Below are 23,869 nucleotides of genomic sequence, written 5' to 3' on the forward strand. Positions count from 1 at the left end.
AGAGAAAAACACATTAACTAACCCTTAACTAACAGCCTCGGCCGTAAGCTTGCTCGAACCTTAACTTCAGACTTCACCCCTTAACCCAAACCACAATACCTAACATGAACACCATCAGCAAACGGTTACTAGACACATTAGTTAACTGTTAATTAAAGGGGTAGTTAATGCTTATTAAGCATACACCTTAATTAATCACCCGAGGTTTATCAGCGATAGGAATGGGGCTGATGACGAACCTACTGAATCTATGGGTGACAACAGTCCGATCGGGTAAATTAATGTACCCTTATTATAAAGTGTTACCGTATTTTCTATATTCAAATGTGACTAGAAATGACAACTGCCATTAAAAGCCTGTCCGCACAAAGGTATTGTTCAAGAGCTCGAAATTAAATAAAAAGCTTCTGTTATGGAATTCAAACAAACACCAGAGGCGCGTATGTGATAATATGTATAATTAATTAATGATAAAATGTGATAATTGGAGTGTTGCTGCTGTGCGATGTGTCTGATCATGGCTGTGATGACAGAAGGAGCATCTGGTCATGCTATGCACTGAAACAATCATGGCGGTTGGACAGCACTGTTAAAGGAACACTCCGCCCATTTTCAACCAGCTTTGTATCATTAGAACATCAGTAGTATATCAGACAACTGTAAACGGTTTTGAAGTCTGTCATTTAATTTGACAGTTATTGAGTGTTAAAGTGTGGACCAGTGACATCACTGGTCCACACTAACTCAAATTAATAACTCATTAACTCAAATCAACTCTCAATAACTGTCAAACTAGATGAATGACTTCAAAACCGTTTACAGTTTGAGAGTTGATTTGAGTTAATGAGTTATTAATTTGAGTGTGGACCAGTTTAGTGTGGACCAGTGATGTCACTGGTCCACACTTTAACACTCAATAACTGTCAAATTAAATGACAGACTTCAAAACCGTTTACAGTTTTCTGATATACTACTGATGTTCTAATGATACAAAGCTGGTTGAAAATGGGCGGAGTGTTCCTTTAAAGTTGCTCATTTAAAATCAGAGGATGTCCTGAGATCCTTTGACAACTGGCACAGCATTACGTTCCGACACGATTTCACAGATAAAAGCATTCTTTCATTTGGCATTGTAGGATCAATCTGGTGCCCTTCCGCTGTCTGTTAAGTGTAGTGATCTCTTATCCTGTAGTCCCACACAACCTCTTTTTGATTCCTCATTTCCTCCTCATATCTTCTCGTTCTCTCTCTTGACCTTCTCGCATGCAGGATAATGCATATCCTTCCCCGGCTGGAAGAAGAAGGCACCATGAGCAACGTCACGGTCACCGACAACACCGAGCCCATCAGCCGCACCATGAGTCCGGCCACGCCCTACCCGTATCCCGTCAGCTTCCAGGTCTCCCTGACCGGCTTCCTCATGCTGGAGATCATCCTGGGCCTGAGCTCCAACCTCACTGTGCTCGCCCTCTACTGCATGAAGTCGAACCTCATCAGCTCCGTCAGCAACATCGTCACCATGAACCTCCACGTGCTGGACGTGCTGGTGTGCGTGTGCTGCATCCCCCTCACCATTGTGGTGGTGCTGCTCTCCCTGGAGGGAGACACCGCCCTGGTCTGCTGCTTCCACGAGGCCTGCGTCTCCTTCGCCAGCGTCGCGACCGCCGCCAACGTGCTCGCCATCACCTTGGACCGCTACGATATCTCGGTCAAACCCGCCAACCGCGTGCTGACCATGGGCCGGGCCCTGACCCTGCTGGCCGCCATCTGGGTGCTATCCTTTGTCAGTTTCCTGGTTCCCTTTATCGAGGTGGGCTTCTTCGCCCAGGGCCACGCGGAGCTGAACCAAACAGTGGTGGAAACTGTGGTCAACACTAACCAGTACTACACGGAGCTCGGCCTGTACTACCACCTGCTGGCTCAGATTCCCATTTTCTTCTTCACCGCCGTCGTCATGCTGATCACCTACTCCAAGATCCTGCAGGCGCTCAACATTCGCATCGGCACGCGTTTCCACGCCTCGCAGAAGAAGAAGGCGCGCAGGAAAAAGCGCCCCTCCATGACGGCGATGACGACCCAGCAAGAGGCCACCGAGGGATCGCAGAGCAGCGGCAGCCGCAACCCCACGCTGGGCATGCGCACCTCGGTCTCAGTCATCATCGCCCTGCGCCGGGCCGTCAAGCGCCACCGAGAGAGGCGAGAGCGCCAGAAGAGGGTCTTCAGGATGTCTCTGCTGATCGTGTCGACCTTCCTGTTGTGCTGGACACCCATCACGGTGCTCAACACGGTCATCCTGAGCGTGGGCCCCAGTGACCTGACGGTCAAGTTGAGACTGGGCTTCCTGGTCATGGCCTACGGGACCACCATCTTTCACCCGCTGCTCTACGCCTTCACGAGGCAGAAGTTCCAGAAGGTCCTGAAGAGCAAGATGAACAAGAGAGTGGTGTCCATCATCGAGGCCGACCCGATGCCCAACAACGCCATCATCCACAACTCTTGGATCGACCCCAAGAGGAACAAAAAAGTGACATTTGAGGACAAAGACGCCAGAAGAAAATGTCTATCTTCTGAGGATGTGGAGTGAAGGAACTCATATCTAAAGGGCACACAGCCAATAAAAGCACCTACAACTCACATCAGGTCATAATGGGAAAAAAGGGAATATGTTTATCCAAAGCATCAATGTAAATAACATGTGTATTAGAATGTACAAAAACCAGAGGTGGATAATTTATTACTATTTATTGAGAAAAACATATTAGGTTTGATAGATATATAATACACTGTATTGTAGATATTGCATGGCTTTTTGTAACGGTAGCAATATACATTGTGTACATACATTAAACATGTACAGTATAAGGAAAATAAGGTATATAGACAGAAGTAGGAATTATTGTATATGTATATTTATAATAAATTTTGTGGTCACTCAAAAGTGAAAGGCTTCCTTTCCCCCTCCCCCCAGTAAAGTGTTTGTGACTCTGTAACAGCTGTGAGATTACTCCCATTCATCACTATGCCACTTGCTCCGCCTCCAGACCCTGACATCACTATGCCGCTTGCTCCGCCTCCAGACCCTGAGATCCCCAGTGACCTCTGACCCTGTTGCATGGGAGCCCAGATGAGGGAAGGCCAATCAGATTGTATCATGTCTATGAGGTCATTTACACCTGGCACAAACATGCGTTTTCTGTGATCAGATTGCAATCGGATAGTGCTTGACCACATTAGCCTGATTTAATTTACACCTGGCGTTAACATGCGTTTTGGGTGATCAGATTGCAATCTGATCACCCAAAATGGGTGTCCTCTCAATCCGCATACAGTTGCTGTATGCGGATTGAGAGGACATATTGCATTTACACTTGTGTTACAATGTGGTCACAATGCATCCCTGACCACCTCCGGAGGTGGTTTGTCCGATCAGATCGCAATCCATCTTCAATGTGTCTTGGGGTTGCGTTTACACCTATACTTTCAAGTGGTCAAGCACAATCCAATTGCAATCTGATCACAGAAAACGCATGTTAGTGCCAGGTGTAAATGGCCTCTTATTAATACTATACTTTCTACATTTCCAAGGAACATGAAGGGGTAGAAAAACAAGTTACATTTGAGTGTGCTGGGAAAGGAAGTAGTAAAGTAGTGTGGGTTAGCTGGTAGTGTGTATGTTAGCTCAGAGACTGCGGGTGTTTTACTGTTTTTTACTGTTTATGATCATTGCTTTTAAGGTCAAAGAACACATGCATTCCACACACACACACACACACACAAACGGTTCTCATCATCCGGTTTGACACGAACCAGATCCATGTCTGTTTCACTTCAACAGTCAGTCCTGATTTGAGCCAAATGGAAAATCTACACTTGTCTTATTTTGCTATGATGAAGTGAGGATAGCTCGAGGGTGGGACTGTGACAGGACGAGTAGAGAAGAGAAATAGATGACAACAAATTGTTTTAATTCTGAAAAGGAGAGGGTGTCCTCAAATGACACGTTTGCCACCAGAAGCCATTTAATTAAACCAGCGGAGAATGTTGAAAAACAGCTAGACGATTAACTTGTCTTCCTTTTAACAACACTATAGTCTCCAAATCAACAAACAGAACTGCAATAAAGAACTACTGCTAAAGTCTTAAAAAACCTAATAAAAGACTCTGTTTACGATACACAATAACAGATAATGAAGTTCTTCCTGTGGACAAGCTCTACCAATTTGTGTGTGTCTTCCTCTGCTTGCCAAGACATAGGACAGTGAAACTGTCTTTTCCAAGTGGCTGCGGCTGCTAGATTAGAATGCAGCAATTCTGCTCTTCTTGGCTGAACTTGTCTTTAAGCCAAGTTTGCCCTAAGTAGGAAGAATTTATTCGTATAGCTGCACTACCATTTCTTTAGTAAGGATCTACACACACACACACACAAAAGTATATGTCAAGCTTATTATTACATTCAATCTGAAAAGAGGAGAGCTGAGGATGGCCACTAATAGCAAATCTAGATGCAGAGTTGCAATGTCTATTAGCATATAAAGCCTGGGCCGCTCGCTTCATTACCATCCCAGGGTCAAGGGTTACACTCTGCCTAAGAAGTGCACACATTTGCATATAGACGTACACGCACACAGACACACACACACAGACACACACAGACACACAGTCTGTCTCCGGCATGAGCATATTATTACCAGTGTTGGGCAAGTTACTTTCAAAATGTAATATACTACATATTACTAGTTACTTACTAGTTACTAGTTACTTTACAATAGTACTGTCTGTGTAGAGTAACTCGTTACTTATTACACTACTTTTGCATTACTTTTACGAAAACAACAGCAGCAGCAGAATGACATCACCGTCCCGGAACCATCCGGAAAAATAATTTAAACCACCTTGAAGTCAGTGTAAACAATCCAAAATTCTAAATGTTATTGTCATCTATAGTGGTTATTTGCATAAAACACACAGTTTGATTAGGAAATGACTATATATTTTTAAATATGTGCTTTGATTTAATAAAATGTAACTCAATTTGTAACTTGAGTTACTTGACAAAGTAACCGGTATAATATTACTGAATTCCTATAAGTAATAAGTTATATTACTGAGTTACTGCTAAAAGTAATATATTACATGTAATATGTTACTTTTGTAATGAGTTACCCCCAACACTGATTATTACTAATATTATTAGGCTGTTGCCATCTCAGGTACAGTGGAAAATTGAGAGGCCTAATTGACCTTATGTTGCCCCGCCCACTTCTCTTCCTTGTCAGACGCAGTTGTATTAGTTATGATGGTTCAGCGTTACAGTTGTATTAGTTGTGATGGTGCAGCGTTAGCCGGCCGGCCGGTTGCAGTAATGTAAACATCGATCAACTGGAAACTATGACTGAAGTTTGGCAACATTCAGCAGCTATACACTCCAGCGAGTGTGGCCAACTTCAGTTCCATGCTCATATAGCGTTACTGCTGCGAGGAGCTGACGGCTATATGCCGACCGGGTGGTCGGCATAACGTTAGTTACAATTAAGCACGTCGACTGTTTCGACCGGTCACAGCCAGCGCTCTCAGTCCTCGCTGCTCGTTAAGAATTTCCAAATAGGCGTTATTCTGATAAACTGGTCAGATATTTGGATGTTACGTTCTCGTCCGAAAAAATATTAAAACTTTACAACTGTTTTTTTTGTGTGTGCTTGAAAACAGCTTTTTGGCAAGTCTAAGAATGATAAAGGTAGGAGTAATCTACTCCCGGGTCTAAAACGGAATAACGATTACAAAATGACGTATGCAGATTAGAAGCCTCCTGATATGAGCAAAATTTGATAAGGTGAATAGAATGTGACAGCACATGGCTGTCACAGAGCGATTACACACTCTCTGTCAGATGGCTGCTCTGGTTTGTGGTTTGCAGCTCCACAGAGAGAGAGAGAGCTGATTTGGGAATATTGATGCAGGCCAGGTTCTTTATGACCCTGCTGTAAACGGGCAGTGTGGATGTCACAGTGCCTTGAGGACACAACGGTGATTTGAGAGTGGAGATGGGAACACAGCCAGAAACAGGCTGCCTGACAGACAGGGGAAAAGAAAAGGACCTCAGGTATAAATATCATGAGGCAAAACATTGAGCCAGAGGATAAACTTAGTATAGACGGTTTTAACTTGACAACAATAACAACCATCACAACCCACCTGAATATCCGGTTTACTTCCTGTATACATAGCTGAGCGCAGGCTGATATTCGGCTCATATTAAATCTTAACGTTAGGCCGTGTCTCCGACAGACACATTAACAAGTAGCCTATTTCGGTCTTTATCTATTGTAGTAGTTAGTAGTAGCTAGTAGTAGTTGTTGTTGTTGATAGTTGCCATAACAACCACCCCTGTCGGAAAGACGTGCACACGCTGGGTAGTAGGAAGCGTTGTTGTCCGGTCTGGAGCTAGCCTGAGAGGCTAATAAAAGCTACATGTTACAGAGTAAGCTGACTATCAGTACGTTATTGCACGCATAGGCCTATCTTTACATTTAAAACAAAGAAAAAAGAAATAGAAGTAGGCTATGTCAGTGTTTTCCCCTGAACAGCTTAGAAAGTGAACACTGTCAATAGTTAGCACTGTGAAGCTGGTACAATTCAGGTGGTGGTAATAATGCAACATTTAAGGATGCCAACCGCCATAAAACACAGAAGAAGAAGCTGAGAAAAAGGAAATGCTGTGGGGTTGCAGCTGGTGAAAACCGTCTATACGAGTCTGAATATTAGAAGGAAAAACTCAAACGTAGCGTGTTCATACTGTAACAGTATATAGGCTTATTTCCGCTGCTGGTATTTGTGATGATATGCCCACTCATAATCCAGTGCTAGAGACATACTGTAAGACATCTGCTGCACAAATGCTAATTACTCTTCCAAACTATTTCAGTGATACTCTAAAAATCAATTGATTGCCTTCTAGAAATCTGTTTTTTAACTAAATGGGGTCACAGTCACAAGTACTTTTCTATCCAACATACAGAGGTACAGTATAGTAGAGCCACATTGCCTGAGCCAAGAAGGCCTGGATACATTTCTATTTGCTATAGTATTCTTCCTTTCCTCTTAAAAAGCTGCAATATGTGTTCTGGTCTGGAAATACTGAATGCTGAATACAACAGACCGTCTAGAAGTGTGTCAGATTTACAACCATAGCTGAAGGGTATGACTGGTGCACATATAAGGCAATGACCTGTGACCGCAAGCTCATCAATTTTAAACGAAATTCAATCGTAATCTCAAAGATTTATTAGCATTATGTGATTTTAAACTGACACGGAATACATTCGATTGCATTGTTTTAGCATTTGACGGATATAAGATACAACTTCTTAGGCCAAAGCTACACATTTTGGTCACACAATAACATCCTTGGCTAAAGCTAATCGTGGTTTTACTTTCAATCTCATTTGTGTTCTTTTTCTTCTTCCTTCATAACTGTCAGCCAGCAGGAAGTGTTACGCTGGGTAAATTAGACCGTTATCTTCCTCGGCTTCAGATAATCACAGTATCTGTATCCTCTTCAAATGAAACAGCAATTTCATGAGGGACAAGCTTTTGATTAGGCATCAGATAGCTTTAGGTATACTGCGATATCAAGCACCCACGCTTTCCCCAATACTGTGCCGATGATATGTTACGCATTATACAATAGTTAGTTCCTCCGGCCAAGCAATTTGATTGGACGAGCAAGTTTACCTGTTGTCGCTTGGCAGGCAACACTTGGTAGTGCATCTGGGGGAACAGTTTTTGTTGGCGGAGAGGAATAACAGACAGAATCATCTGTTGTCGCAAATTACTTAAAACATATGCTGTTATTGCTTGATGAATAGCTTTGTTTATACTGTAAACAACAACTGTTGTATAAAAGCAATATCACACTCGAGGGAGTGATGTTGTGACGATATCCAGTAAGAACATCACTCCCTCTTGTGTGATTTGCTTAGATCTACTGTATGCACACTCAGTGCCACACGCCAATACAAATAAGTTCATAATGAAGGACCCTTATATAAACATTCTCATATTAGTTTCACTTTCAGTTCAATAAAGCAATATTCTTCTTCAAAGAGAAATACCTATGTTTGTTTTCTTTGTTCGATGGGCCATAGTATGTTTAATTAAAAGCGGGGGGGGGGGGGGGGGGATGAATACATGAAATACCATATACCACGATATTTTTGGTAGATATACCGTACCATGTGAAATTTGATATCGTTAGGTCCCTACCTTCAACTTGATACTCACAAACCATCGCCATGGGTAGTAGGGGTGTCAAAAATAATCGATGCGGACGTGCACGATTCTGCATCGATTCACAAATGCCAAAAATCGATTATTATTTTTTAATAATCAAATAAAATATAACGGAAGTACATGCAGTTGTTTATTTTAATTATGGATCATAATACAATGCAATTCCAAATGCACTTTTATTAAAAGTACCGTAGCCACACAGTGAGAAAAAATAAATCAAAAAAGTGATGCATCGATTTAAGATGCATTGAGATGCATGGAGATGCATCGATAATCGTAATCGAATCGAATCGTAGCCCTCTGAATCGTAATCGAATCGAATCGTGAGGCCAGTGAAGATTCACAGCCCTAATGGGTAGACATCTCAAGGTCATCACCTACACTACAGTGTGCAGTCCCAATTCAAACGACACATGCAGCAGCGGTTAGCATACCGGGGATAGGCTAGCAAGTCATCAAAGACCTCTAACCTGAGGCTGACGGGCAGAGAAGCAATGAGTCAATACACCAACATGAAGGGCCATCGTCAACAGCAGAGGGTCAGCGGTGCATCAATGTCAGCCTTATTACAATCGCTTGACCCTGTGTGTCCTTTTCCCCCTCCTCCTCCTCCTCCTCCTCCTCCTCCTCCTCTCTCCATCACATACATTATATCCTCCCTTCTCTCGCTCTGCCCCTCCTCCTCCTCCTCCTCCTCCTCCTCCTCCTCCTCCTCCTCCTCCTCCTCCTCTCTCCATCACATACATTATATCCTCCCTTCTCTCGCTCTGCCCCTCCTCCTCCTCCTCCTCCTCGCTGCTCTCTCTCCATCACATACATTATGTCCTCCCTTCTCTCGCTCTGCCTCTCTCTCAGGCAGCCTCCCTCAAATCAGATGCCATCTCTTCGGGGGCCGCTCTCTCTATCCAAGCCGCAGACTCACAGAATAAAAGCCGGGGAAATCACATTACCGGGGTCCGTATGGAGCCTCTATTGCATTAGGTCAGCGAACACTCAACTGTAATGTTGCTATCGGGGAGAAAAGAAGCAACGGCAAATTGAGCGCCCCGGCCAGCGCAGCTTTGACAAATTGTTGCTTATGGTCATTTTCCAAATGTGGCTCTCGCCGAGCCACGTTTGGAAACGATAAAAGGACACTTTAACGGAGTTGGAAGAGGATTCTGATATACAACCTGTAATCTTCTGTAGGAAGGAAAATCTATGGCTGCCTGAGATGGATGCTGGGAAGCAAAGACAGGCGGATCCAATAAGTATGACCTGTAACTGCTATGACCTTAATGACCTGTAACTGCTATGACCTTAATGACATCGCTGTGTGGCATTTGGAGGCAATCACACGCAAGCCTTTAAATCAATGCTGTGTGTAGTCGACTCGTTTTCTATTCTTATCAGGGAGGAACAGGACGTTTAATGAGACATCAACTGCTCCCAAGAGGATAAACATGCATAAACATGTTTACACATCATGTATGCTAAAGCAGATCAACACGATCTATATAGACTATCTATATAGACTAAAGAAATTGATTGTGGAATGTATGCTGCCCATGACCCATGCAGCATACATTATGAGCTTATACGATTTTTTCTTTTTACATTTGACATTTTTATTGTTCAATCTAAAATCATCCCTTAGGAAATGTGGCTATGATAAAAGGAGGGTGAGACCTGCACAAATCTGATGGCTGCATGTGTGTGTGTGTGCGTGTGCGTGTGCGGGTGCGTGTGTGTGTGTGTGTGTGGGTGCCACTGCCAGAGTGTAGTATCTATCTGTGTGCATCTATTGTATCCATCATCAAAGTGCGAGTCCTGCGACTGAATGTGTGTGTGTGTGTGTGTGTTTTAATATCAGGCAGTGACAGAGAGTGTGTGTGTGTGTGTTTACATTAATGTAATGTAATGTAATTTTATTCAGTCATCATAAATAACAAAATCACAGTATAAACAAAATCAAATCAACCAGAGACAGGCTCAGGCTCAGGCAGAAGCAAAATGCTTATATTAAGCCTGACCTAATTTCTACTCAATTAAGCTTTCCTCCAAAATAAAATAAAAAACAGAAAAGTAAATTTGCAACAGTCAATGTTTACAACACAGAAAATATATATATATATATATATATTTTTTTTTTAAACAGCATCAGAAAATTTATTCACACTTATAACCTTCAAAAATAGCTTCAGAAACCATTTTTTTGAAAACCAAAAGCGAATTACACATTATTATATATATATATATATATACAAATTTATATGTGCATCATTCCAAACTTTCACCCCAACAATGGAAACACATCTCCTTTAAATCTCTTTTTTAGCTTTTTGCACATTAAACTTGCACACACCTCTTAGATCGTACTTGCTGTCCCGTATTGAAAATAACTTTTGCACAGAGAATGGGAGTGACTTTGATTTTGCTTTAAACATTATTTGCATTATCTTATAATAGAACAAGTCGTTAAATTTCATAACACGGGAATTTAGAAACAGTGGATTTGTGTGAGCATAGTAATCCTTTTTATTAATGATACGTATGGCTCGTTTTTGTAGAACAACTATTGAATTTAGAGTTGTTTTAAAGGTTGATCCCCAGAGTTCTACACAATAAGACATGTAAGGTAAAATGAGTGAACAATAAATGATATGCAAGGCCTTATAATTCAATACATCTCTAAATGTATACAGGATTGCTAGTGACTTTGAAATTTTCCCTTTGATATAATCTACATGTTGTTTCCATGACAGTTTATGATCAATCACAACCCCAAGGAATTTGGTCTCAAATACTCTTTCAATGTCAATATTACAGATTTTTAATTCAATATCATCATCAATTCCTTTCTGATTTCCAAACACCATATACTTAGTTTTCTTAATATGCAGTGATAGTTTATTGACATCAAACCAAGTTTTGAGGTTTTCCAACTCCCGTTCAACATCACTCAAAAGTTCATTTAAATTTTTACCAGAACAAAATAGATTTGTATCATCTGCAAAAATGACAAACTTTAACAAATCTGTAACTTTGCAAATATCATTGATATATAAAATAAACAGTTTTGGACCAATCACTGATCCCTGTGGAACCCCACAGGTGATGTCCCTCAATGCTGACACAGTATCTTTAATTTGTACACATTGCTGCCTACCTTCTAAATAGCTTTTCAGCCAAGAATTTACAACACCACGCATCCCATACTTCTCCAATTTCCTCAACAATATCCTATGATCTATGGTGTCAAAAGCCTTCTGTAGGTCAACATAAATGCCAATGGAATATTCATCATTTTCCCTTGCCTTTGCAATTTCTTCAACCATCTGCATTACTGCAGATGGTGTGACAGAAGTGTGGCAGTGTGTGTGAGAGGGGAGAGGAGTTTGCTGCCCTCCAGCCCCTCTCGCAGTGAGAGAGAAGAGTGGGAGAGAGACAGGAGAGATCAGAGAGAGAAAGAGAGAGAGAATCAACATCAGTAACATTGTTTTTCAAAGTTCATACATCACGAATCAAGTTTAGATTTCAGTGTTAACAGCACTCAACCAAACCACATCATCACCTGAGCCTGGCCACCTGCTGCTTTACTGCATCATCACCTCATCACCTGAGCCTGGTCACCTGCTGCTTTACTGCATCATCACCTCAGCCTGGTCACCTGCTGCTTTACTGCATCATCACCTCAGCCTGGTCACCTGCTGCTTTACTGCATCATCACCTCATCACCTGAGCCTGGTCACCTGCTGCTTTACTGCATCATCACCTCAGCCTGGTCACCTGCTGCTTTACTGCATCATCACCTCAGCCTGGCCACCTGCTGCTTTACTGCATCATCACCTCAGCCTGGTCACCTGCTGCTTTACTGCATCATCACCTCAGCCTGGCCACCTGCTGCTTTACTGCATCATCACCTCAGCCTGGTCACCTGCTGCTTTACTGCATCATCACCTCAGCCTGGTCACCTGCTGCTTTACTGCATCATCACCTCAGCCTGGTCACCTGCTGCTTTACTGCATCATCACCTCAGCCTGGTCACCTGCTGCTTTACTGCATCATCACCTCAGCCTGGTCACCTGCTGCTTTACTGCATCATCACCTCAGCCTGTCCACTTGCTGCCTTAATGCATCATCACCTCAGCCTGGTCACCTGCTGCTTTACTGCATCATCACCTCAGCCTGGTCACCTGCTGCTTTACTGCATCATCACCTCAGCCTGGTCACCTGCTGCCTTACTGCATCATCACCTCAGCCTGGTCACCTGCTGCTTTACTGCATCATCACCTCAGCCTGGTCACCTGCTGCTTTACTGCATCATCACCTCAGCCTGTCCACTTGCTGCTTTACTGCATCATCACCTCAGCCTGGTCACCTGCTGCTTTACTGCATCATCACCTCATCACCTGCTGCTTTACTGCATCATCACCTCAGCCTGGTCACCTGCTGCTTTACTGCATCATCACCTCAGCCTGGTCACCTGCTGCTTTACTGCATCATCACCTCAGCCTGGTCACCTGCTGCATCATCTCCTCAGCCTGGCCACCTGCTGCCTGACTGCAGGCATTTGACTGTAATGACTCTCCAGTGTCCCAAGCTGCCACCTCAGAGAAGGTGACGAGATGACAGAAATCAAAGCACAATCAGTTTGACAGTCATTTGCTTGCTCTCAAAAAGCTATCAGCGCCAGAGCAGCGGTAAATATTTCCCTCCTCAGCACCCGGGAGACATGCAGTCAAAGATAGCCGCTCTCCTTCACAATCGCAGAGAAAGCCCGTGTGAATATACTGTACACAACACTTTGTAAGCTGAAAATGCAGCGGGGAAGAACCTATTCCCTATCAGGCCAGTGAGACCACACATCCAAAGAATAGACCTGGGAGCTGAATTCTGTCATAAAACCTCCATATTCAAAAGGAAGACATTGTCGGCTGGGCTATACATAAGAATCTCATAAGAGTGTTGTAGTGGTGCAGCAATGTGTGTGTTCATTAGCAGGCCGACTGCGGTTTGTGCTGGTTTGGAAAAGACACAAAAACCTTAAAGAGCATGGTGTAGGTTGGAGGCCACTTTGCATTAATATGTGGGACTGGTATGTAGCAATAGGATTCTCCTTTTGTTTTTTTCACACATACGTAGCTGCATCTAGACTGGTTTTTGTAGAGCAGTTGGCACATGCTCAGTAAAAAGTCAACTGGGCAGATGACACTTATGACATCACTCACCCAGCCAGGCTACTGCTGTACAGCAAAAAAAAAAGAAAAAGAAAAGACACTAGAAATGCCATTAGAAACCCAGGGATTAATTTATCATTTAAGATGTGGGGAGAGGTAGTGAAAAAATATAACTTAAGTACCCAAGAGAGATTACTAAAATGGTGTGCGTACGACACAGATTTCACCCCTAATAGAACAGACAGAAGATATAGAGGATGGGTAGCAAAACGTGTCACTGCTTACTGTACCTGGGTTCATGAGAGCTCTCTCCAGCAATTTGAAGTACTCAAAAGGAATCATGAATTAGAAAATGCTGACTTTTACAGGTATCTTTGGGTTCGCTCCTATTTTGATCGTACCATGAAAGATCAGCTGTTTTCAATGGGAGGGAGTATTTTGAGTGATTTTTTCTCTGCACCATGTAAAAAAAACAATTTCCAGACTGTACAATGGAATCCAAATGTGTAAAAAAATTGATACGCTTTACATAAAGGAGAAATGGGAAGGGGAGGGCAATATGATTCTCACTGAGGAGGAGTGGGAAACAATTTGTGAATTACAATGGAGGACAACTGCCTCTCAAACTTGGAGAGAGTTTAGTTGGAAAAATATAATGCATTTTTTCATCACTCCTCTGCAGAAGAGACAGGTTCATGGTTCAAGATGTTGGCGACGGTGTGGAAGTGAGAATGCAAATCATTTTCATATATTTTGGGATTGCCCTTCCCTCACCCAATATTGGCAAGAGATACACAGGACCATGGAAGCTGTTTTTAGGGTTGAAATTCCATTGAGATGTGAAGTGATGTATCTGGGTCACAAAACATTTGAGCTGAGTAGAACGGATGATTTACTGTTTAGAATGTTAATGGCTGCCGGTAAGAAGGCGTAACCAAAAAGTGGCTGCATCCTCAAGTACCAACAATGAATGACTGGGTGGATATAGTTTATGATATATTTGTAATGGACTCACGTTTTCGCTGAGACTCAAGAAGGACAGATTTGTGAGGATTTGGGAAAAGTGGATTGAGTTTATAACACCTAAAAGACGAGACTTTGTATAGAACTTTGTACCTCTTGTGATTCTGTGTCAAACTAGTAGAGCATCCCCTCTCTCTCTCTGTTTCTGTTTTTGTTCTTGTTTTCGTGGTTTGTTTTATGTCTAGTAAATAATATAAAGCAGGAAAAGTTTTGAAAGGAGTAGGTAATGTAACAAGAAATGCTTTGGTTATATTGGAAACAGGTTGAGCCTATAAAACTATGCACAGTTGCGAAATGTATGAAAATTGTATGAATGTGTACTGTTGAATGTAAAATAATGAAGGGCTACTCTACGCTGAAAAATGTTACAACTGAAGTTAATGTGAAAAGACTTTTCTAAATAAAAAGAGATAAAAAAAATAAAAAAAAATGCCATTAGAATGGCACCTTTTTCTCCGTTTTCAGCTCCGGGGGCAAGTTTTACTTTTTCCTTGTTTGTTTGTTTATTTGTTTATTTTTTAGGGGGGGTGGGGGGTATTTTCATGGGTAGCTTGAGCCCAAACATGTTTTTTTTACCTGTACCATGATACCTAAATGCCTCATGTAGGCTACTGACCTGGCCTGCTGGGTCACACTCATGAAATATTTGGATTCTTGGATTTACTAAATGCAACTGGATGTAGGCCTATGCAACAGCAGAATTATGAATGCAGAGCACAATACTTCCTACTGGCTACTCCCTGTTCCTGCAGCTGACCGGCTGAATGATTCATATCATTAGGCAACAGCGCCCCCTGGTGGCGCCTTGCTGACCGGCAGGACACACAATGCTGAGAGTTTCAATTGAATCTGAATATTTATCCTGGAATTTCGTAGATAAACAATGGGTTTTACTTTAAATGATATGTTTTCAATGTACAGTATAATGAGATATGGCTGAGGTTTTAGTAACCACGCCCCCCCCCCCCCCCCCCCCCCCCCCCCCCGGTGGTTATTCTTGGAACATGAAATGTGAGATGGGAGGCCCGGTCCCAGGCAAACGAGCTTTACAGTAATAGATTCCTACAAAAAAGATTTAAACAAAATCTGGCTTACTATTCTATTACCATCTATTACGCTGGCCTCAGTGGCCTGGAAACAACGCCTTTCACATGTGTCACTGTCATCTTCAATACAACAGTTCAAACGGGCTGAGAAAGAATCTATTGGCCGTCACGGTTTTTATTTGGGCCTGGGGAAAGCCCGCCCTAGCAGCTGTCACGCGCACGGGCTTGTGCGCGTGTGTGTGTGTGTGTGTGTGTGTGTGTGCGTGTGTGTGCGTGTGTGTGTGTGTGTGTCCAGACCAGACTCCAGTCCTCCCCACTTCACTGGTCGTCCAACTTCGCCGGGTAAGCAACCCTGTTTATTCCTTGTTATCGGTCGACTGCCTGCCTCCCACTTACTTAAATCCAACGACAGCAAAAAATCGACAACATTAGGCTAGGGCGAGTGTGTGAAGTCAGAATACATTTAGAGGGAAGCCTATAAATAGATGGGGACAAACTGAATGAATCCTCTAGCTCAGTGGTTCTCAACTGGTGTAGCCTCAGGACCCACTATTTTCCTTGTCATGAAGTCGCGACCCAAATTTCAGATTTTTTTTTTAAACCACTCAAATTTATTGCACAAAAAATAGCGCATTAATTTAATACACAATGCCTTCATGCACTGTTATAAACCTCAAATGAACAAAAAAGTGCAACAGAAGTGCAACTAGGGCTAAAAACCAATTGAAATAAGGCAGACTTAGTCAAACTGGTCATGCTCAGAAAGTCTTATTTGAACTGTATGAAATATGAAATAAAAGGCAGACTTATCTTGAATTACATGCCTATATGTTTTTAAACAAGTTAATAATAATAATAATAATAATAATAATAATAATAATAATAATAATAATAATAATAATAATAATAAAACAAGTTAACCTGGTCATGCTAATCCAGTTTCAATAGTCTGAATTTAACTAATATGAAATAAAAAGGCAGACTTTTCTTGAATCACAGGCAGGCTATATGCTTTTTAGTTAAACTGGTCATAACTTTTAATTAAACTGGGGCCATGCTAATCCAGTTTCAATCATCTGAATTGAACTAAAATTAAATATGAAATGAAAAGGCAGACTTCTCTTGAATTACAGGCAGAGCATATGCTTCAGCTTGTTAAACAAGTAAAACTGGTCAGGCTAATCCAGTTTCAATAATCTGAATTTAACTCAAATGAAATATGATTTTTTTTTTTTTTTGGGCCAATGTCCGCGACCCAATCAAAACGGCCCCGCGACCCACCTTTGGGTCGCGACCCACCAGTTGAGAAACGCTGCTCTAGCTCACTTGTTTTGTAAGATGATTCAGAAGTTCGTATCTTCATACTTCATGTGAACAAAATTTGTATCCCCCATGGGTTTCGTGTGGTTATTATGCTTATGCACCTATTGCATGGTAGAAATAATTCATAATTGAATTATTATTATTATTAGTATTAATTGTAATAATAATAATAATAATGGAAGCAAATATGCCTCAGAGTGTAAAGCTAAATATTACCCTGTGCCCTTAATGGACAGTAACTATTATCAAGATTACCAGTGCTTCATAGTAACATGGTTAGTCATGCTACATAATTAAACTTTGTTTTCCTCAGCGAGGGGCTCACTCACAGTCAGGATGACTCTCCAGTGGACTGCCGTGGCTTTCTTCCTCTATGTGGAGATAGCAGTGATGCTCATCTTGTGTCTACCCTTCATATCAGCCCAGAGGTACTGTCTTGTGTCTACCCTTCATATCACCACAGAGGTGCTGCAAGACACAAGAAGAAACACAAAATACCCATTCTCAAATTCTCACAAGCAAGGAATCCTCGCCAAAGATTATTTGAAAAGAAGGGAATGGCTGGGCATGTTCATATTCTTCACCAGCAGAGTGCATCCACACTCTCTCTAGGCAGATTTTTGAGATGTACTAACACAAATCTTTTTCTTTTTACCCATTTTGTAGATGGCGATCGGTTTTCAACTGGGGAATATGGAATTGGTTATCTCCCTATTGGAACAAAGGCTTCTTTACTATGATCATGGTCCTTATCGTTCTTTTCCTTGGTAAGGAACAGAGACATTATATATATACAGTACTTCAGCAGCAGGGATGCTGGTTGTCTCTGCGCTCATGTGAGTTTCTCTGAAGCCTTTCCCCTCTGTCTGGCTCTCTCAAGACGCTCTACGGGAGGTGCAGAAGTACTCGGGACCCCAGCCCATGCACGACGCCAAGGTCAACCCCAACGTGTTCGACCACCTCCACATGAAGCTGTTCAGAGCGCAGAGGAACCTCTACATTTCTGGCTTCTCTCTCTTCCTCTGGCTGTCAGTAGCACTCTCCCCTCTAAGTGTATTTCTAAGATTATTCACCCTTTTACCATTCAGCCTCTGAAAACTTGAGTGTCTGTCCTGTCCTGTCCTGAACCACAGTATCATGCGTCGCGTGGTCACCCTGCTGAACCAGGTTGCCATCACCTCAGATGCCAGTGTGGCTCTTCAGGCTCAGATGGACAATGCCAACAAAGCAGCCAAGCAGTACCAGGAGGACAACCTGACACTCAGACAAGTGAGAAGCAGATCCATATGCAGAACTTGGCGAGATGACTAAGGCCCAACCGCTCACTCTCTATTGGACTTGTATGCCTTGAGATCAGGTCCCTTTGATCTTGATTGTGTTACTACAGTATCAATCTGGGAACCCAGAGTCTATTTCGCCACGTAAATAGACTCTGGGACAGCCGTACCTTTTTTTGAGGCTTCCTGTACAGCGCAAATCTTCCGCCCGGGACTTCCGCCTCCGCGCCATGCTGCTCTGTTGTCGTACCGGCCAATATAAGAGTTCCGGTCCCGAACGCTAGCGGATAAGAATTTTGACATTTAGCATTCAGAATAAAAGCTCCGCGCTGTACAGGAAGCCTAAGAAAAAGGGGGATACAGGCCTCTAGAGCAGAAATATGGAGAAAATGGTGGCAGTCTAAATGGGCCCTGTCCTCTTGTGAGGAGAACTTTCTGCGAGGGCTGACATCACAAGAGGGAGTTCCTTTTCAGGAACAGCGCCCCCAGCAGTTTACAAAAATTAGATGCAGCTACATGTACAGTATGTGTGATTTACCCCCCCCCCCACCCCTCCCCAATCCCATTGCTATACAGTATACCTCTTCCACATTCCACCTGCACCATGCTAAGATGCATGGAGAAAGGAAAAGTCTCAGAAAATACTTCAGAGTTCGTAATTTGCACTTGAGATTTATTTCTGCTTGTGGAGGTTGTGTACCAATGGATCCCTTAGGTCAGTGATAATCAACTTGCGGCCTGCGGGCCACATGCGGCGATGGATTTTTTTTTTTACAGTGCACCTGAACGCAACATGCAAGACACCTGCTGAATAAGTGTCCAAATGTTCATGTCATTCTGGCCAATACTCCACTTCTGTTATAGCATTTCAGTCTGGAATATGGAATATCTTTCAATAATCTATGATTTAGCTGCTAAATTGTCAAATACCGCCGTCTGCTCGCTACCCAGGTACTGTATGTACTTAACCTAACTAACTATCCGGTGTGCACATTGTCAGACTAAACTCAGACTGACACCCCAAAAACCTACAATCCACTACTGAAAAATGCATATTGTTTGTTTATTAACTGGCCCCTGGCCTTCTATCCTTTCATGAAAGTGGCCCCCGGGCAAAGCAAGTTGAGTATCCCTGCCTAGTTCCATACATGTAGCCTACTAATACCAGGATCTTCACTCTGGCTTTACAAATTAGCCCGCTACAGCCTCTGAAAGACAGTAATATTGACCATGGATGCCGGCGTCCTCAAGGAGTAGAACTTTTTAAGTTTTCATGCACACATCTGCGACCCACTCAAAACACCCCCCCCCCCCGACCCACTTTTGGGTTGCGAGTCGCGACCCATCAGTTGAGAAGCACTGGTGAGGTGAATAGCGCTTACATCAAGAACTAATAACCAAACTATTTAAACTTGGCTATTAAAGGTTATCCTTTGTGCTCAGGCTCTGCTGGATGAGGACAAAGCCATGTCAGCAAAAAACCAGCACCTGAAGAAGGAGGCTGAGAGGCTGGCAGGAGAACTGAAGGCTGCAGAGGACGGTGACTAAAGACTTGCATGCATGCTCACTGTGAGGTTATGTTTCCATTTCATTTGTACATGTGATCATTGATATTGAACTCCTTCAATGTTTTTTCCACTTTCTTCTTTCAGGGTTATTAGTTAACTACTGTACTATATTAAGTATTCTCAAATACACTACTGCCGCATGCGCTAGGACGCGTCATCAGTGATGTTATCTGGGGTCGTAAGGTGTTTCGGGTCTGTCAACATCATACACCCTCGCCCAGTAGACCCAGCCGAGGCCAATTAAGACCCCGACTCGCGTCCCAGAAGCCGCGGCTCATGGATCAGCCTTACTACTCTGTCTGCAACGTTGCCCGCGGGAGGGGTAAAAGAGAACCCAGTCCGCTGCAATAGAGCTAGTGCTACGCCGCAGTATTGGCCCTTCGGTGCATGGAGGATCTAGGCTCTGTGGGTTACTCCCGGCCGTGCTCCTCCTTCGTCTCACCAGACCCTCCCGTGGCAAAGGCAATCCAGAGGCTGAGAGGATGCCTCAAGGACGCCTCAAGAGGGCCTGTGCGCTGCACTAATGTTATAAATAGTAGGGATGCACCGATCCACTTTTTTCACTTCCGATCTGATTCCGACTTCCGATCCGATTCCGATACCTGAATTTGGATATCTGCCGATACTGATATTATGCCGATACCAATATTTTTCTTGAATATACAGTATAGGCAAAGATTTGGCCAATTAAAGATTTCTTTTATAAATATACCTTGCAAAAAGCAGACAAAATTAAGAAAATATACAAGGCAAAGAAGGATACTATTATACATGGGCAAATTACGGCAAACCTATGCGGCCCACGCTGGAATTACATTTTTTTTTTTTTGGGGGGGGGGATTCTGATCCGATCCATGAATGAATGAAGTATTTATTTGTCCGTTAGGAAAATTGGTTTGTACATCATGGTCGTTGGCAAAAAGGACATCAAGAGCATCAGACAAGACAACAGCACAAGACAAGACAACAACAATTATTGGCAACGTCAACACATCACAAGATTGGGCTAGGGGAGGGGTTGGGTGGGTGGTGCTGGGGGGGGGGGGTGTCAGAGTCTGTTTATTAGTCCAATGGATGTGGGGATGAATGTTCTGTTTGTCCTTGTTGTTCTATGGAGTGGGGTTCTGAACCTGCGTCCTGAGGGGAGTGCTTTATATTGGCTGTTGAGTGGGTGAGTGATGTCTGTTATCCAATCCGTGAATTACGGTAGTGCCAATATCGGCACCCAATACCGATATTGGATCGGCCCCATCCCTAATAAATAGCAATTTTAGATATAATATTGTTTATTTATTTTGTATTTTTTGTGTGCAGCTGTGCGCAAGTCTCATGCTGAAGTGGAGGCCATGAGGAGGCAGGCCAAGGGTCTGGCACAGGAGTATGACCGACTGCTGAGTGAACACAATCAACTCCAGGTAACATGCGCGCGCACACACACACACAGTGTAAAATGACACTACTAATACTGGAATGATTTTACTCGATCCACAGAATCAGAGTGGTCCTGCAGACAAAAAGGATCAGTAACCAGTGAGCACAGAATGACAGTGACAGTTGGTATCAAGTGTTGTTCCGCCTGCCATCATGGAGACCTGTTCACACATTCTTCATTATCTTCACTAGGACAGTGTGCTAGATACAGTCGCTCACCAGAGGCGTTTTGCATCATCTGTTACCGATTTCCTTTTGCATTTAAGCTGAACCAAAACACATTTCTTAACTGATAGGATTGGACATACGGTATATTGGCGAATCTGTAGCAATGAACTTAAATTATGGAAAAACTTTTTAATGCTAAACTGTATAAGAAAATTGATTATTTTGTGTTTTTGTTGTTTCCATGTTACGGTACTCTATTGACAGCATAAAATTCAATGAAAAAAATGACTTGTATCTTCTGCAAATGATAAAATTATTGTCTTAATTTCTACTCTCAGGGGCTCATGCATTACCATTGCTAATGCTAACATTTAATACTCGACAAGTATATTAAGTAGTTGAATAGTTGCATTGTGTTGAATTGAGTATAATTCTGTAAATCAGCTAACTTTTGCAGAATCCTTGAATTCCACTGATTATAACTACATTTTATTTTGTGTGTTCTTGATGAGACTTAGTGCTTATTTATGAGTTGAGGTTATGGAGGAATTTGGGTTAGTGTCGTGATTTGTTTTTTTTCACAAGGTGGTCAGAGCTGCTGTAAGAAATACATATTTGAAACCTCTTAAATTTTAGAAAAATGCTGCATTCAAATACCAAAAACTCCATGGCACTTCTTTCTTTCCTCATTTCCTATTTAGGGACAGATTAACTGTTTTGGAACAGTCGATATTTATTGCAAGACTCACTGTGTCTGTGGGTGAGCAAATGCCATACTTATTGGCCAATGGTTACATTTTTACTTGTTTATTTTTACCTACATATTCACTAAGTGAATAAGTGAATATATTTAATTGTGTGCACCATGACTAAATAATTTGTGAGATCCATGTGTTTCTGGGAATAGCCTAATGGCAAGGTAAGGTAACATTAATTTCACTGTGGAGAGATCACGTCCAGCTTTATTCAAAGATCTGCATGACCATGCCAGGTCCTGATCCACTGTTGCCAAATCCCCCTTGTAAGCACACTGTCAATGACATAAATAATAACATCTCTTGCCGTAATATACATATTTAGTTAAACTACTGTATCTCAGCTGTATGGGAGCCATGAGTGTCAATTCCTTGCTTTGACCATCATCAGTGAATATAATGCCACATAAGCAACTCATATTAATTTAGGTTTATTACAAACCTTTGATCTACAGTAGACAAAAGGAGGATCATTATATTTTTTATGCAGAGAAACATTCATTGCTTGATATTTTAAGTCCACATTCTTATTTAAAACCCCAACAATCTACAGTGACATGGATTTTCTTTTTTTTTTACATTTTCTCAGATGTTTTCGACCGATATCAACCTGTTAATGTGACTTGAGCCTCCTGGATCTTCAGCTCAATCGCCTTCACCGTCTTAGTATAGTTTTAAAAATTGACTGTAGATTGTGCCCCTATTCTCAAGAACTTCCGACAATTGTTTGGTCTACAACAAAGGCAAGACCATGGAGAGGGGAGCGGTAAAATTGATATTTTGCTCATGTCAATCATGTAGTCATTGACAAAGTTGACAGTACAGGATAGATACAAGTTGAAGACAAACTATTGAAATGTATAATGAGGGCACACTGGTTAATACCTTATACAGCGCACTGTATAGGCTATAATCAGGTAGATGTGCTGTGGTTTTGGAACAGTTCTCTTGGGATAATTGTGCCAAACATGTGCCGCTTCACTGATGCTGTAATTTGAATCTACTCATCTAATTTGAGATGTATATAATGGAGACAAGTCTATCATAATTATGGAAACCATGCAGCAAAACCCCAATTTCTATACAATTCACAAACAGGAATGAGAGTCTTGATTTCCAATGCAACAAAGCTCACATGTATCTTTGTGAAGGAAGGCTTTCTGTTACTTCTGGAAACAGTCATGGTTGACATGTTGACATCACTGGGATAATATTGTAGAGGTACAGTTCTGTTGCTCTGCTTTCACAGGTTAAAACCAGTGGGCAAGGCGGGAGGTTTTCCCACGCGGACCAGGAAGTAACCCTGAAAGTTGTAATTCCTCGAATGGCCACTTGAGGCAGGGCTCAGAAGTCCTGTCATTCCCATTCACCCCCACGTTAAAATGCCCCACTTTGTAACAGTGAGTTATTAAGCATCTTTACAGCCTGGGCCTTAGTACGGCTTTGGGCTATATTAGTCTGGGCACCTTTCACCCCGCTTTTTGTCATGGGGCGTAAACCACGGAACCAGAATGAAAAAAAAATTGGAAAAAAAAAAAAAAAAAAATGAAACTGCCAACAAAGGCAGTGCGCCAAAAAACGTCTTTGTTGCCGTTAGCTTGACGTCTCTTGCCTCGATTAAAGCTCTGTATTGGCTTAAAAGATGTGAGATTGTGAATCCGCAATGTTTCTAAAAGAACTTCTTCAAAAACTTTGTTCGGTACCTCCATCTTTTGTTTTGTTGTTTGCCGTTCTGATACTTGTGTCAAATTGTCAAGTTAACGTAAAAGTTGACGAGCTAGAAACGCTGCCCTTCCTGTCTAGGGCGGGCTTTAGGCCGGAACCAGGTAG

General features: G+C 42.4%; 2 protein-coding genes across 2 annotated transcripts; both read left to right on the plus strand.

Moving 5' to 3' along the window:
- Positions 1 to 1,273: 1,273 nt before the first annotated feature.
- On the plus strand, positions 1,274 to 2,584 carry LOC310800453 (G-protein coupled receptor 22-like; the record flags this gene model as incomplete). The annotated part of the gene is made up of 1 exon (XM_083663051.1): positions 1,274 to 2,584. The coding sequence occupies one exon, from the start codon at positions 1,274 to 1,276 to the stop codon at positions 2,582 to 2,584; it is 1,311 nt and encodes a 436-aa protein (XP_083519177.1).
- Positions 2,585 to 17,176: 14,592 nt separating this feature from the next.
- Positions 17,177 to 21,284, plus strand: bcap29 (B cell receptor associated protein 29; the record flags this gene model as incomplete). The annotated part of the gene is made up of 7 exons (XM_083662920.1): positions 17,177 to 17,268; positions 17,507 to 17,607; positions 17,721 to 17,868; positions 17,974 to 18,109; positions 19,561 to 19,657; positions 21,000 to 21,100; positions 21,177 to 21,284. 7 exons carry the CDS (start codon positions 17,177 to 17,179, stop codon positions 21,210 to 21,212), a joined length of 711 nt encoding a protein of 236 aa, XP_083519046.1. The 3' UTR covers positions 21,213 to 21,284.
- Positions 21,285 to 23,869: the final 2,585 nt, after the last annotated feature.

The sequence above is a fragment of the Poromitra crassiceps genome (genome assembly GCF_964638095.1).
Source record: "Poromitra crassiceps genome assembly, chromosome: 30".
Taxonomy (NCBI): Eukaryota; Metazoa; Chordata; class Actinopteri; order Beryciformes; family Melamphaidae; genus Poromitra; species Poromitra crassiceps.